The sequence below is a fragment of the Leiobunum rupestre genome, chromosome 5 (assembly GCF_980474605.1).
Source record: "Leiobunum rupestre chromosome 5, qqLeiRupe1.1.hap1, whole genome shotgun sequence".
NCBI lineage: Eukaryota > Metazoa > Arthropoda > Arachnida > Opiliones > Sclerosomatidae > Leiobunum > Leiobunum rupestre.
The window spans coordinates 68,855,779-68,872,992 of record NC_143388.1 but is presented as its reverse complement, the minus strand read 5'-3'; the positions used below and the strand labels follow the sequence as shown (position 1 = coordinate 68,872,992).

Genomic DNA, 17,214 nt, shown 5'->3' with positions numbered 1-17,214 from the left:
GCTACAAGCGTCCATGAAAACCCGGCTTTACACCTCGAACTTGTTACAGACTTAACGACAGAGCGTTTTTTATTGGCCTTTAAACGTTTTATAGCGACGAGAGGGATTTGTAAAGTCGTTATATCCGATAACGGAAAAACCTTTATCAGAGCCAATAAGGAATTGGAGATTTTGTGAAAAAATCTTCAATCAGATGAAGTCCTGAAGTTCTTCGGAACAAAAGGCATAAAATGGGAATTTATCGTGGAACGAGCTCCCTGGTGGGGGGGTTTTTATGAGCGTATGGTTCGCTCTACAAAAACCATACTAAAAAAGGTTTTTGGAAAAGCGCAACTAACCTTTGAAGAGATAATGACCATACTCAAAGAGGCTGAGGCGGTGATTAATTCCCGCCCAATGACGTACGTCAACGACGACGCCCAAGACCCAAGTCCCCTAACTCCAGGACATTTCCTAATTGGCGGACGTCTAACATGCTTGCCGGATCAAAATTTCCAAAACCTTCCACACGAACCGACTCGAAACGATATCAAAATGAGATGGAGACATCGTCAAAGTCTCATAACACAATTCTGGAGAAGGTGGCGAAAAGAGTACCTTTTGGACCTAAGAACAGCACACCGAATAAAAAACTCAAATGATCCAGAATTTAAACCAGGAGATGTCGTTATTCTATCAGACGCTAACCAACCGAAACATCTATGGAAGCTGGCCGTAATTCGCGAGACATTTCCAGGACGAGATGGACACGTACGGTCTTGCAATCTGCGTGTAGCGGGTGGAGCAGTCATCAAGAGAGCAATCAATTTGTTATGCCCAATCTAACAAAACTGAAATATTAAGAACTTCTACAAGTTCATCGCGGGGGAATGTAAAAATATATTCCCCAAAAAGCAAAAATAGACTTAGAAAATACATAATGTTTTGTCTGCGTCACGTAAAAAAGATTGAAGATAATGAGCACGCGCTGACAGTGGTTTTAAAAAAGTGTGCACGCGCAAAAAATAAAAAAAAACGTACTAGCAACCGTCAAAAAGAAATATTTTTTTCTCTCCGTAACCCTAATTCAATTCTGTATTTATCCGCATTTTTAATCTCTTACTAACATTAAAAGTATCTATTTTAAACATAATTTTAGTTTTTTTCTACTATTTTAACTAAATACGCGCGCAAAAATATTTAATGGGTTAAAAGAAACACTTCTAATGGGATCAGTTTTTATCGTTTTGAATTTTCCTTCAATATATTCGTAGATTAACTGTACTTTTGCTGGTTTTGTGGTTTTATTACCTTCTAGTGGCTCCATATCTTCTCTATTTAACTGAAAACTAGAAATAACTAAGTTATTTACATTAGATTTATTTAATTTAATTAAAATTTTAACTTACCCAGCGTTAAATATCTTAACGAAGGACCACAGAGAACGGTAACGCGTGTGCCGAGGCGTACAGTTTAAAGCGATATCTTGGATTGAAGTTGGCTGTTTCAAAGAGGGTTGACTGTACAACTACCCGATAAAATCTGGTAGTCGTGTAACAGAAATTGAATCACCTAGTTCCGGTTTTACGCGGCGGGCGGGATGGAAGGGGGACGTAACTTTTATTGAAAGACCTATTAAAGTTGAAGAATGGCTCAAAACTGCGTAATCAAATCGTGTAAGAGTACACACTCAAAAGAAAGCATATCTTTTCACAGGTTACTGTTAGAAATAGTTGTATTACGAGAAATGGGTATGGGGGAAACCGGTTTATCGCGAATATCTTCGTTAGTATTGTATGTACGGCGGGCTATAAAACCAAGTATGAACATTAGGGTCCGGCTATTTCCCACAAAAATGTTCTATGAACATTTTACATACGAGCAATCGTTGTGTCGTATTCGCGGTTTTAACATTGTACCCGAAACGCGTCTTACAATTTTTCGCCTTCGTTGACTTAAAACGCGCCCTCCGCTCTTCGTGTAACCGCGTTTTATTTTACCACCCAGCTAACTCTTGTTATTTATGCAATAAATCTCTTGAAAATGAAGCTATTGTGATGGTTGTGTGAGACAAAATGATGGGAAAGTCGGAATAATGGGTCACTTCATTTTAAATTCATATTTTCTGCCGTAAGGAATAAATCCAAAAGACCACTATTAATGCTTTGAATAGAAAACACGACACCGATGAGACTGTTCGACATTTAGAACGCCCGCGAATCAACCTACCAAATGATATAAGAAATATTCAACATACAAATTTTCCCGTTTATATGAACTTAAATGTAATATAAAATCGTCTTGAAAAACCGTGTATTGCTTTATAACCATCAAAAATAATATTAATTAAAATTATTAACATTAATAATATAATAAGTTTGCGTTGTCAACGCGCGTATTAGAAAGCAAAATGTGATTTTAGAAAGTAGGTTGTAATTCGGAACGATATTAATACTTTTCGGGAATTTGGTCATCAGTGAATTATAAATATAACTTAAAATAAGTCTCAAGGTTTATCTAAAAGCTAGTTTCATAACTTTTCATCCATTGGTTCGTTCAGAATTATTCTTTAAAGTAGACGAAAATTTGAAGGCGGTGAATCTTGCCCAGTCTTAAGCCTTGGTTTATTCTACTGTGTATTTTGAAACGTAATCGGGTTTTTCCGTTTCAAAGTTGACGGGTTACGGTCATAAAAGCACGCAAAGAAGGCTGTGTGCCCAAGACATGTACCTGTAGTGTCACGCGCTAAAACGTCATTTAAAAATCCGTCAATACGCAGTAGATTTAACCGAGGCTTAAGACTGGGCAAGATTCAGCGCCTTAAAATTTTCGTCTACTTTAAATATACATTCTGAACGAACCAATGGATAAAAAGTTCTGAAACTAGCTTTTAAATAAACCTTGAAACTTATTTAAAGTTATATTTATAATTCACTGATGACCAAATTCCCGAAAAGTATTAATATCGTTCCGAATTACAACCTACTTTCTAAAATCACATTTTGCTTTCTAATACGCGCGTTGCCAACGCAAACTTTACCTAGACGAGCAGATGCTCGGTTATCTACATGGTGCGGGAAAAATATTATTTTTGAATGTAATAAAGCGATTAACGATATTTCAAGACGATTTTATATTACATTTAGTTCATATAAACGGGAAAAATTGTCAGTGGAATATTTCTTATCATTTGGTAGGTTAATTTACGTTTAATTATCGCCACATTTACATTAATTTCAATGGGGGGGGAACCTTTAACCAAGTTACGCGCGAGCTCGCCTCTAGAGGCAGCGCAGATGGCGTTACTGTCGTTTTAGCCAAGAATCTAATCGGTGCCTTGTCAGCCATTCAATTAAGCGTTCTAGTTTATTATCCGATTTCTATGATGCCATTTTGTCGAGGGGATACTGCTAGACCGCTTATTTTTTTTTAATAAAACACGAAGAGGGTGTACAAGCTTATTTAATGGAACGTTTTTGGCAGATAAAGATTTCTTAAGCCTATTTCACGCCTATTTGAACTAAGCTTAGTTGCATATGCTAATTTCTACGTTCGCTTGCTAGTCGACGAAGGTTATTAAAAAACACCCGCGTATAAATATTGTTAAATATAAACGGCAGTGGTTCAGCTGAGCCTTTGGGAGCATTAGAAAACTAATAAATGTTTACAAATAATTTGAAATAAAATATCAAATTCAAATTTCCCACTGAATTTTGGAGTGGAATGAGTGACAACAAAGAAATTCACTCTAGGAAGAGAGTGCTTTACGATAATAGTGATTTTTTTATCTCACTCTAGAGTGAGAGTAAAAATATTTTAATTCTTTCACTCTAGAGTGAGAGTAAAAATATTTTATTTATTTCACTCTAGAGTGAGAGTAAAAATATTTTATTTATTTCACTCTAGAGTGAGAGTGAAAATATTTTATCTCTTTCTAGAGTGAGAGTGAAAATATTTTACTTTTTTCACTCTAGAGTGAGAGTGAAAATATTTTATTCCTTTTATTCTCACTCTCTTACGCTAGCTCTAATTAGGGGAGTGACGATTAAGCGGAAAATTCACTCTTAGGAGTGGAGTGAATTTTCAAAGAGTGGAGTAAAAAAATTGGAGGACGGCAGCACTCGCGAAATATCACTCGGAGTTTTGCCCAGATCTGCCCGAGTTTCTTCATTAACGAATTAATAGTTGGCCTTAGTCCTCTAAAGTTTTTTAAAGGCGCATTTTGCAAATAACAGCACCCACAGATAATACATTATCTTACAACTTCCGGACTTTGCACTCAAGTTTCGCAATCGTTTTCCCTTAGTTGTAATATATTTTAAAATAGGGTTTCCGTGATCTTTTTAAGGTGAAAGCGGGTGTTATTACGAATGACGGTGGTTAAGTATACTTACGTCACTGTGTTACTTTATGTTAAATTTTTAAGTTGGAAAATATTTTAATTACAATAATTTTTTTTAATGTCCTTTCAAGCTCTTACTTCATATTAATTACTATTATTAATAGTATTAATAATATTTCACAAATATCACTTTTTCTATCGGACTATATTTCCGGCGGAAGTCGAAAAATCTCCGCCTTTGGTAGAGGTCGTAGGTAACAGTGATTTCGAGTTATAGTTTACCTCAAAAAATATTAATAAGAGTTACTATTACTTTCTTTGGTATGAATTCCACTAAAATTAATTGTTTATGAAAACATTTTTAATGTTATATTGTTTTAGAACCCCTGACTGGCTTGTTTACGACGAATTTCGTGAGTGTCGTTGGATTTTTGAAGACAAAGTACGAGAAAATACCCGGTGATTACAACGATCTGATGATTAACTTAATTGAAGCCGTGCAACTTTCATCCAGTCTAAAGCCAGAGGTAACACTTGCATCCTATTAAGATTAATGAAAATGACTACAAAATCCCAAGTCCCACTAGCATGTCGTGTATTATCGTGTAATATCCTGTATTATAAATATTGTCTATTAATGCAAATAACATCGTGTTCTTTTCAAGTATTCGGAAATAATTATAAAATATAAAATTTCATTTAGCTCATATCCAGTGACCGAAACTTTTACTATATTTATTTTTGGGGAAGCTAATGCCTCGCCCTTATAAAAATTTCATCCCATCTTGGGTCATTCGGTTATGGTAGGATGCCCAATTATGCATTTTTGGGGTTCTGAGCATCCCTTTAAGCCCTCTTATGTACGGGCCCGAGTTATGGGTCATGCTGTGTTGTGTGCATTCTTTTGAGCGCTATTGAAAGATCAGAAATTCTTACGAGTACTAGCTATATTTGTACGTTTTTTGAGAATTTTCTAAATTTTTCTCAATAAAACGTTTTGTCAACCATCTACCATTGCAAAAAGACAATTCACAGTAGCCGTTATTTTTTGAAGTTATCTGAAGTTATAGAGTTACTTTTTTGAAAATTTGGTAAATCGAGTTATATTCTTTTTGAGAGAAATGGTTTTTAAACCCAGAACCAACCGTGCACGACTATTACAACTCAGTATTGTTATGATTTATTTCTTAATAGTACTTGGAAGTTTACGGTCCTTACGTAGCCACGAATGCCATTACAGTGACGTCGGAGGTTTTGCGTATGCGATCGCGAGGAGAAGTGACGTTGCAAAGCGCCAATCCCAGAGACAGTCCATTGATCGACATTCCCTTTCTCAAAGACGAAGTTGATATCAATATTGTGATTTCAGGTAAAAACTTTTAAATAGTTATTCGCTTTTTGAATATTTCTATAAAATATAGCCTTCTATGACGGTTTTAGTTATGTCCAACTTAATTTTGTTTGTCGTGTACCCTGTTTCATTTCATTGTTTAGTGACGAAATGACAGCGGTAAAGGAAAACTCACGAATTAACTTTGTTTGTTTGGACAGTACTATATAAAAATTATTGTTTCGAAAATATTGTAGCAAAACCGACAAACCAGTTATCAATAAACATGCCTGTCAGCTTTGTCAGTATACGTATCTCGGGGTTTAAAAAATTTCACCCGACCCAAATTAACTAAACCCAACCCTACCTAGCCTAACCTAACGTACCATTTGAATTGAAGGCTCAAAAGCCATTTTAACTTAACGCTTAATCTAAGTCAAAAGGCAGAGAAGCGATGCATTCTTATCGACAATTCAATTAATAAGTATTTAAGTTAAGTTAAGACGAACCACCAATCAACTATAATTCCGACATTAGTTAAAAATGCCAAAGGATGGAGAAGTTCATCATATAAGGAACCAAACAACTAAACCCTAGAAATATTTCAAGATATTATAAAACATAACAAGGCCGTCGACAATAAAATAAATATGCGAAACTCATACTGAATAAATCATAGTCCAAAACAAATTAAAAATTAAAGAAATTACCTAAAATCTCTAACATACAATCTGAGGTGTGACATACAAATCAAACCGAGAAGTTTAGCCTAACAATTAACAATTATGGTTGTTTTTTTAAACTTCTGTGATCAAAAATCTGTGTGTTCGATTAGATCGTTACGTTTTATAATATCTTTAAATTCTTCTAATTTAGATTTTTGATGCCTTACCTGATGGACTTGAGGGCTTCTCTACTGTTTCACATTTTTAGTACTCACTTAACCTTAAGCTGAACAAAAATAATGCATACTTATTTACCATGTTATTGCAGCGCTGCAACGCAGTTTATTTAATAATGGAAACAGCAATTACCAAATTCATCGTAATCTAGAATTACATCATCAATTTTATCCACACAATAAATTTGCTTTTAAATGGTCCAAACAATATTTGGCTTTAAAATGGTCCAAACAATAATTTTGCTTAAAATTGGTCGAAATAATAATTTTGCTTTAAAATGGTCGAAATAATAATTTTGCTTTAAAATGGTCGAAATAATAATTTTGCTTTAAAATTGTAAAAGCAATAAAAATGTTCCTTCATACGTAGATTTAGTGCCGAAACTTTATCAAGTCTAGTAGTAGTAAAAAAGGCTCGAAACTGATTCGTAGAAAACTACGCGACATGTCGCCAAAACGATGAACGTATTTAACCTATGAATATATTTAACTCTCTCATTACCCTCCAAAGGCGAAAGTTAATACCTATTTTCGCTCCTACACCCGCGACCGATAAAACGACGCCCGGTAGCGTGATATAATTAACTTTCCTTTTTATAAAACTTTTAGAATATGTATATACCTAGTTATGTAACTATACACATTTTGAAATACAAAAAGGTTTCGATATTAAAATGTTAACTGGAGTTACGAAAAGTAAAAAATCATTCGACCGAAAACCGCGGTTGAAGGCGGTTTTAGGGACATTTTTGTCGTATACTCTATAAGCATAGCATACCTTGCCCAACCCAACAAAAACAAACCTTATCCTAACATAACCTAACCTAACCAATCCTAACATAACGTAAACCAACCTAACAACACCTCACCTAAGCTACGCTATGCGAATATAACATGTTACCGAAACATTCAGTCGAGTGGGATTCGATCAAGAGGTATATAAGCCAAAAATATATTTTTAATTTTTTGACTATTTGCATAGTGTTTCGACTCTTTAAGGTAAACAAAAATAAATATGGAATCATATTGAGAGCGTTGAAAATCACCAGTTTTATCGAAAAGTTTTTTGAATTAAAATTTTGAGAGCCGATATTTGGTATTCCAATTGAATATTCATATGTCAAATAAGTTCATGCTATAACTAATTTATTTAAAGCTATCTTTCCCAATTGTCTTTCAGCGGGCGACTAAATAATTTTCAAGCAAATCTAAAATTTAAGACTACCGGAAGTTTCTTTTTGCGGTCATTTCCGTTATCTGGTTATGGCGGGAAATTGACTTAACTAAAATTGTTCAATTTAAGCCGAGTTCAATTCGTACCCAATTTTTTTTAAATTATCTAACTTGAAGCGATTTTAAGATTACTAATTATAGTTTTAATATCAAAACTAATTAATCCCAATATTTCGTAGGTTCTAATTCAACAGTATATAGTGAAATATTATAAATTACATTTAAATAAGTAATTTAATTTATTTCATTTTCCATCCAATTAACAAACAGAAAGTCTTGTTATTAATTTGGAACTTGTAATACCCTTTTCCGACGAAGTCTAAAAAACAGGTTTATTATATAAAAGTGTATTTTTCATATATAAGTATGAAACGTTAACTGTGGTAAAAGGAGATAATACCCTATTTTATGGCGCCCGTTTGAATAGAGTATGACAGACTTATACAACTACGAATTCTATTCCAATTATAAAATATTCAGAGAATTTCATTAAGACAATTAATTCCTGTATTTCATTGATTAATAACGAGTATGTCTAAATACGTATTTCAACCCTTTATTTTTCAGGCTTGAAGTTAATAATCAACTTGATGAACTCTGCGCCTCTGAGAAAGTTTAACCCGCAAATAATCGGTGGCCCAGTAATAGGATGCGAGTCTTTTGAGTTCCTTTCCGACTCATACCTGCAATGTTTAGTTCAAACCATTCCCAATATCGACTACCACACTGTGGGCACGTGCAAAATGGGTGCCATAAGTGATTACACAACGGTTGTTGATCCATATTTAAGGTAAGACCATCAAGAAGATTTTAATGTTAGACATATGACATTTTCAACTAAAACTCTTGAGGTTACCATGCAATGATTCGAAAAAGTGGTGATTTAATCATTTGAATGCGCTCTTTTCAGAACCTTTTCGCGTATTCAAAACAGTCAAGGGGAAATGAAAACCCAAAAACTTCTTAATATCTTTAATTTTTTATATCAAATATAATTGTTTTTATATTTTAATAATACGGACTTGGCCACATGTCGTCACGCCGTACCTTCGGCTATGACCGCCATGCTGCTATGTTTTGGTTTGCAATTGGAAAAAGCATTGGTGACGTATTATCTACGTCATGCTGTCAAGTCCCTATTATGGAATCTGTTTAAAGTTTAAACTTCGCGAAAACGTAATTAAATAAATCAGAAAATTGATCTCGGATATTAACACTAATAGTCCAATGATGACCAAATAAACATGTCACAAGGTACAATTACCACTAAATTTGGAGCAATCAAGGAATCTAACTATTTTTGTCATACCACACCCAATAATTACACATGGTATTGTGAAAGGGGTTATGTATACGCAAATTGCTAATAGATGGGGTATCTTTCAATCATGTACTTAGAGCTTGCTTAATGGGTTCCCGGACGTGACGTCAGATGGCTTACTTATCCCAAAAGCCTTCACTCTGGCCGGTTAGACAAACGATAAAAATTGTTCAAAGTATAATTTATAAGATTTAAACTATATATTTACAATGAACACATTAAGCTATTTAAAACGGAATAAACATTTATCTGATTTTATCCTCGGTTATTAGCTTTAATATTTTAAAGCATTAATAATAATACATTCAATGTGTCCGGGTAACCACTGACAGAAGAAATATTTCCCATGCATTTATTTATAGGTTTAAGAACAGAAATAATGATTTAATTTTTCAGGGTAAAAGGAGTGAAGAATTTAAGGGTAGTCGACGCCTCTATAATGCCACGAATTCCTTCCGGAAACACCAACGCGCCCACAATAATGATTGCGGAAAAGGCGGCGGATATTATTAAACTGCAACATGGATTTTTAATATAGTCTCATTCATAAAATACGAATTCAAATAAAGATTTATTAATTAATATCAAATTGGGTTTTAGTTGACTTTATATTTCAACCTAAGTAAGGCATAAGTGTAATTCACAGTAGCGGCTACAGAATTGTTTGGCGCAGACGAACAGAGCGTAGGCCCCTAATAAGAAAACTTTTTCTAAATTTATCAATCTCCAATTAAATAATGAAGATGATTTTCCATACAGGGTTAACCGATATTTGGGAACCAGTAAGTTTTCATTTAGTCTAATAAAATAGTACTATATTTTACCGCCTAGATCATCTGAAAACCTGTACAAATGCAAATTCATTGTCAATTTTAAAATTTCTTAATATATTTAAATTACAAAAAATTTAAATGATTATTTCTTCGGTAACATTATGCTGCGGATTTATATTAAATATTGTTAATAAATCGTAGTTTTCGTATAAAAATTAACAAGTTTTAATATACAATATTAAATTTACAATAAGATAATTTTAACGGATCATCCTGAGAGAGGGGAATTACCGTCTGGTGATTGGAATAATCAGTCTGATATCTTATTCCAATCGCCAGATGGTAATAGCAAGATCCTCTCTGCTTCCTCCCCCCCTCTCAATCACCAGATTCTATCTGCTCTCCCATCCCCATTCGCTTTTTCTTATCGTTTCCATTCACCAGAATTTCCAATCACCAGATTCTCTCTCTGCTTACCACTCCCCCCTTTCCCCTTCCCTAAACTCCATAAATTTATGGCTATATTTTCTAATATCTAATCACCAGATTCTCTCTGCTCTTTCCGTTCTCCAGAATCAGTTTTCCTAACACAGTTTTTACCCCTACCCCCCCGATCACCAGAATTCTTTAACGCTTCCATTCCCTATATCTCCCCAAGCCCTCTCTTTGTTCACCCCGTTAACCATAATTTCTAATCTCTAGGCAATAATGACAAGTTATTTACATTTAATTTTTCATTTTAGAATTTTTTTTACATGATTACGTAAAAATGGTTCTACGACTAATCCGATATTATATATAATCCGTTTGCATCGTAATTTATCTATATAATTGTAATTAATTCGATCTTCGTAAGGGATATAAACAATTTCATTTAAAGGGTTGAAACGAACTACCTTCTGCAAGTGCAGCTTGTATCAATAATTTAATTAAAAGTTCTACCTCACCACGTCTGACCGGAATAGAGATGAAATCGTCCTCCTCCAGTGCCGCTGACCTTGGTGGTGCCGGGACCTCCCATTCTTGTGAAATGTACTTTTTTTCCGATGGTGAATTATCCCTCGACGGACAGTGTGGAAAGAATCTGGCGTGTTCCCATTCTGGTACGTCTCCTGATTCCCAGTCTACTAAGATTCCGTGGCATTTGTAACATCGTACTTCATCGCCCCGTTGAATATAGTAGAATCCAGCCTCCGCTAGTTTCTCTTTAGTGACGTGCGGATTTTTCCAGTGACGAAACGTTTCAAGTCGATACGCTTCGATGTCCATAACTGATCTAGACCAAATACTTTTCTATAGTTTCAAATGATACATTCTCTAAGCCTACATTTATCACTAAGCCTACTAAACCTAGTTTTATCAATATGGTTAAATTTCTACGCTAAAATTCTCAATATAAACGGTTTTTTCAATATCCCAATTGTTTTAAAATTATCTAAAAATATACGGGGGAATTCTGCAGACTTTCCTAGGAAAGTTTGACACGCCTTCTTTCTTTCAACTTTTTTCTTGAGATTTCATTGGGCGCGAAATCACATGTCGCATTACGTCCTCAGGGACCGTAAAAATACGACCCCTTCGCTCCGATTGGTTGTCGTTACGTCAGAGAATGACACCACGTGAGTGTGAGGCAATAATCGCCATCTATGCGACTCCGAAGGAAAAAGTTCAGTTCAGTTCAGCAGCCAGATTCAGGGGGCCCGTGTTTAAGAGTTCTCATAGGCTGAAGTGGTCCTGACGTATGCCTATTGTAATTGGCTCCTGAAAATTGAAGCGGGAAAGATTTCCCCCGGGAATTTGCCGTTATCTCTGACGCTATTCCGGGTAAAAGAACTTTTAGCTTGGAGGCGCCTTCTGTCTTTGAGCGCGAAAACTAACATCATGAAATTTCGAACGAAAGTGAGTTTATCAAAATGTCATGGTCAACCAGAAAGAGTGCTGAAGGTCAACTTAAATTTCAAAATGGCGAGTGAAGCTGTGAAAAATGTCCCCCGATCGTGTGTGCTAGTGTCGTGTATTAATTTCTAAAAATGTCGATAAAAATTATATGTAAACCGTAATTTACACGATCTGGACGTTGAAAAATTAGGTATGGAGTGCAAATTTTTAAGAAGAAGGTATATTTGAAGGTTTCAGGTTACTGGAAGTCTTGCATTTGTGTATGCGTGTAACCCTTCCCTTATTTCAAACAAATTAAGATCCTTTTTAGCGAGCCGAAGAGGTTTCATCTGCAAAAGTAAGATAAGTACACTTGTTATAAGGTTCAATTCTTAGACTAATTAAGTTCTTTTAGATATCGTTCGTGACAATGTACTGGGATTAGATTCCAAAAATGTGTGCTTTTGTTTGTACATAATCTTAAAGCGCAAACAAAATAACGGTACGGATAAGAATGGAAATTAATTAATACACGAAGAACTGGTATGAACATTTTCATGTTGAAAAGTATTTTTATTTTAACATTTGTAATAATGGTACCAAAATGTAGAAGGTAGCTTGATGGTTTGGGTTTCATACAATGGCCTGGTCTCATTCTCTAAGAAGAGATGGTAAAAACCCTCATCTTCTTATATTAATTATGACTTTTTTCTTGCAGAGTTACAAACTGCCAGTTCATAATTGACACTATTGACTTTTTGCGTGTCAATATCAAATCCTCCGCAGTAAATAATAACAAATATGGATAAGAGAGGCTACTTATTCAGCATTTTCTTTTTGATTATGTTAGGAGTTGATAGGCTACTGATATCGTGATTATTGTCAATAACTGGTTCACGTCTTTGATACTGATATTTTCAAAATTATTTTATCAAAAACAAGGCAGATGGCGCCACTAAACTTGATATTGGAAAAAATCACTTATAATAGTATTGTAAATTTTTAAAATCAGTATAGGTTAAATTACGATATCGGCTAGCATTTAATTGAATCCTTAATACTATGTTGAGGTGAAATATTCTATGGTAAATTTGTTCATTTTGTAACCAATTTACACATATGTTGGTAGAAAAGTCTTAAATCTGCAAAATTTTTCAAAAACCTCCTATGTTTTGGCAATTAGGTTTAAAAAATTCACAATATTGCATAAGTATGTATCTTTGGTAACGCAGCCTGTTGTAGCGTATCTCTTGTAAAACGTTCGCATATGAATAGGTAGTGTCATACTTATATAAATCTTCTAGACGTAGGATTATCAATTAATGCTTTCAAAATTATTTTACACAATTATTAACTATGTCACAGAAGAGAAAAGCATATTTATGAAAAGGTGATTAATAGGGTGTTAAATATATTCCAATTTATCTGACCCCGATAATAAATTTTCTCGCTGTTATATCGGTAGCGATATATATTTTCAGTTTATTACTGATATTTTACGATGCATAACGTTAAGAAACTAAAAGCTGAACATTGCTTTAAAAAACGTAACTCTTGGATCATACAAACTTTCAAGGAAACTACGCCATCTATCCCGTATTTGAAAAAAAAATAAGCAAAATCATTTGTTTGAGTTCAAAAATACACTTTATATATTTTTAAAATACTAATTAACTTTTTAGATCTTTGTTGAATAAAAACAATATATATTATTTTTAAAGGATAATCTAATTAAATAATGAAATATGATGATTATGTAAATAAACAAAGTTCAGCTGGTCATTTCTTATATCTTAATGCTTTATAATCACATTCTGGACATAATGCGAAAATTCAAACAATACTATTTTACCAATTGAACAAGCCATAAGAATCTCCAGTTAATTGAGCCTCACCATCCATGAAATATAACTGGGAGCTATTGACACTCCTTACTCTAAAGAACTTTTCAGTTAATTCAATTGAAGTGTCAATGGAGATTGAAACATTTATATCAATTATACCTAAAGTAGCCCCAAGGAATTCCATTCCAATAACCTTGACATGGTTGCAACAGTCACGTCAGTTGAACGAATCGTAGATACTTTTAGAGCTCTGAACTGGCAAGTTTGCACCTCTACTTGCTTTACTGCTGTAAACAAGAAAATCGATTTTTGAAGAGCAGCTCTTAACAAGTTTGTCGATTACCGTCATGTGGTCACTCTTTGAAAATGGTGAGACCAGCCTGTAAGAAGAAAATTGGTTACTTGTTCACATAGAGTTACGAAAAAGATGAACATCATACTTAAGCTCGTTGTATAACGTGACATTTTCTGTCTCGAAGCGTGTCAAGTTTTGTTAGAATCAACAATGAAAATGTTGGGTAATCACAAACCATCAAGCCACCTTCTAAATTTTGGGATCATTATTACAAAAGTTAAAATAAAAATTGTTCTCAACATGAAAATGTTCATACCAGCTCTTCGTGTATTGAGAAAATTCCATTCTTATCCATATAGTAGTACATTGTCATGAACGATATCTAAAAGAACTTAATTAGTCTAAGAATTGAACCTTATAACAAGTGTACTTATCTTACTTTTGCAGATGAAACCTCTTCGGCTCGCTAAAAAGGATTTTAATTTGTTTGAAATAAGGGAAGGGTTACACGCATACACAAATGCAAGACTTCCAGTAACCTGAAACCTTCAAATATACCTTCTTCTTAAAAATTTGCACTCCATACCTAATTTTTCAACGTCCAGATCGTGTAAATTACGGTTTACATATAATTTTTATCGACATTTTTAGAAATTAATACACGACACTAGCACACACGATCGGGGGACATTTTTCACAGCTTCACTCGCCATTTTGAAATTTAAGTTGACCTTCAGCACTCTTTCTGGTTGACCATGACATTTTGATATACTCACTTTCGTTCGAAATTTCATGATGTTAGTTTTGGCGCTCAAAGACAGAAGGCGCCTCCAAGCTAAAAGTTCTTTTACCCGGAATAGCGTCAGAGATAACGGCAAATTCCCGGGGGAAATCTTTCCCGCTTCAATTTTCAGGAGCCAATTACAATAGGCATACGTCAGGACCACATCAGCTGAATCTGGCTGCTGAACTGAACTGAACTTTGTCCTTCGGAGTCGCATAGATGGCGATTATTGCCTCACACTCACGTGGTGTCATTCTCTGACGTAACGACAACCAATCGGAGCGAAGGGGTCGTATTTTTACGGTCCCTGAGGACGTAATGCGACATGTGATTTCGCGCCCAATGAAATTTCAAGAAGAAAGTTGAAAGAAAGAAGGCGTGTCACAACTTTCCTAGGAAAGTCTGCAGAATTCCCCCGATAGCCTATTACAAAGAAAAAAATAGTTACTTACTTTACGGGTGGAAATCCTTTGTCGAGCTGTAAAAAAGACGGAGCGATCCGTCAGCAGGTCTTTACTCGTCAATGCGCCGAAGAGAAATGACGCGTGGGAGATTAATTTATTCCTATCTTGTCGAGATTAATTCATCACGTGATCAAAACTACAACTAACCCTCAAATTCTATTGGCTGTCTCTCTCTGACGGCCGTATTCTGCAGACTTTCCTAGGAAAGTTGGGATACGCCTTCTTTCTTTCAACTTTCTTCTGCGGTTTTCATTGGGCGCGACGTCACCAGTGAAGAGGGACCGTACATTTGCGACCCCTTTGTTCTGATTGGTTCTTGTTACGTCATGCAATGACGCCACGTGATAGTGATGTTGTATCTGCCATCTGTGCGAGCCCAATGGAGCTAGATCAGTTCTGTTCAGTACAGCTCGTATTTTGCTACCTAGGTTTCACTTATTTTTAGCCCTATGAACTCTATCGCCATCTATCGATTATGAAGCTATATTATGTCGTCTGATTTTTTTCAAAATGGCGTTTCCTGGTGCTGCTGCTGTAATTGTTGCTGCTGCTGCTGCTATTGCAAATAGAGAAGAAATTTATAGAAGAACACGTCGAGATGCATTTCAAATGCCCGATAGAGAATTTCTCAATCAGTTTAGAATGCGGAAGGACGATGTCAGTGTTCTTATTGAGGAATTGAGGCCTCTTTTAGAAAGAGAAATCATCAACAAGTATGTGATTACTGTGGAGCAAGAAATCTTGGCTGCTCTTTTATTTTATGGCTCTGGGTCATTTCAAAGAGTTGTGGCAGCGAATTACGAAAATGGTATGAGCCAGCCATCCGTAAGTCGGGCGATAGAACGAGTGACAACTGCCATAACTCAAAAGCTACGATACTTGATAGCGTATCCATTAGGAGATGAAATGACTGAGAATACCAAGGTAAATTTCATAAACTTTGTAGGCATGGACAATATAATATATTGCTGTATATTTTCAGATTTCATTTTTGAGGTGGTGTAAGTTACCCAATATTCTGGGCGCGGTAGATTGCACCCACATTAACATGGAGGAACCGAGGGTTAATAGCCAAGAATATTTAGATCGTAAAGGCAACTACTCGATCAATGTTCAATTGGTACTTTAATTAGCTTAGAGTATCACTATTTATTGTAACCATAATTGTACACTTTTTTGTAGGTTTCTGATAATGATACACGAATTTTGGATGCTGTAGTCAATTGGCCCGGATGCGTTCATGATTCGTTTATTTGGTGTCACTGTGGGCTGTACCAGAGGTTTGCAGATGGAGAAATGCCTTCTGGTTATTTATTAGGGGATAATGGATATGGACTACAGCCTTGGCCTGTAACTCCAATCCTAAACCCTAGTACACTCAAAGAGTTGGAATTTAATAAACGCCATAAGAGAGGTTAAAAAATACTTCTTTTTATGAACAATTGTACTATCTATTATGAATTGTAGAAATGTGATATATATTTAATTATAGAAATATTTAACAGGTAGGAATGTCATCGAAAGGGTCAATGGCAACTTGAAATCAAGGTTTAGATGTCTTGATACCACAGGAGGAGCTCTATGTTATCAACCAGACAAAGTCGTAGCAATAACTTTCGCTTGTTGTCTGCTACATAACTTCTGTCTTGACAGAAATGTTCCAATTCCTGTTCCTCCAGGTAGCAAGATTTTAAACAAATGGTAACATTATTATTATTTCCATACTTACAGGTCAACTTGAGGTTGCAATTCGTAGGATTGCTGATGATCATCACATGACTCCAGAAGTAATCGCTGTTGCCGAAGAGGGTAATAACTATCTTCAGAGGGGGCGTAGATTAAGGCAAAGCCTGGTTGACCTGTGTGTAGAAGCAGAGGTAATGTTATATTTAATTTCTGCAACAGTTTAGCAAGCACAATAGGGATATTTCTTTTCCACACCACCCAAGAGGTAGAAATAAAGGCGCGTTTTTTTTAACGAGGTATCCCATTATAACACTATCGTGTTCAGGCCTATCCTCGGGCACTATTACCAGAAGAAATTAATGACTACTCATTTGTAGGTTGAGG

At 35.1% G+C, this 17,214-nt stretch overlaps 1 protein-coding gene across 1 annotated transcript in view; it reads left to right on the top strand.

Moving 5' to 3' along the window:
* LOC149945681 (glucose dehydrogenase [FAD, quinone]-like) overlaps positions 1–9,651 on the top strand; it is a 33,499-nt gene extending 23,848 nt beyond the window's left edge. The window contains exons 8-11 of the mRNA XM_090176675.1: positions 4,703–4,848; positions 5,516–5,690; positions 8,353–8,575; positions 9,503–9,651. Of these exons, the coding sequence (XP_090032801.1) occupies positions 4,703–4,848; positions 5,516–5,690; positions 8,353–8,575; positions 9,503–9,644 (686 nt within the window). The 3' untranslated portion in view covers positions 9,645–9,651. The remainder of the gene's footprint in view (positions 1–4,702; positions 4,849–5,515; positions 5,691–8,352; positions 8,576–9,502) is intronic.
* Positions 9,652–17,214: the final 7,563 nt, after the last annotated feature.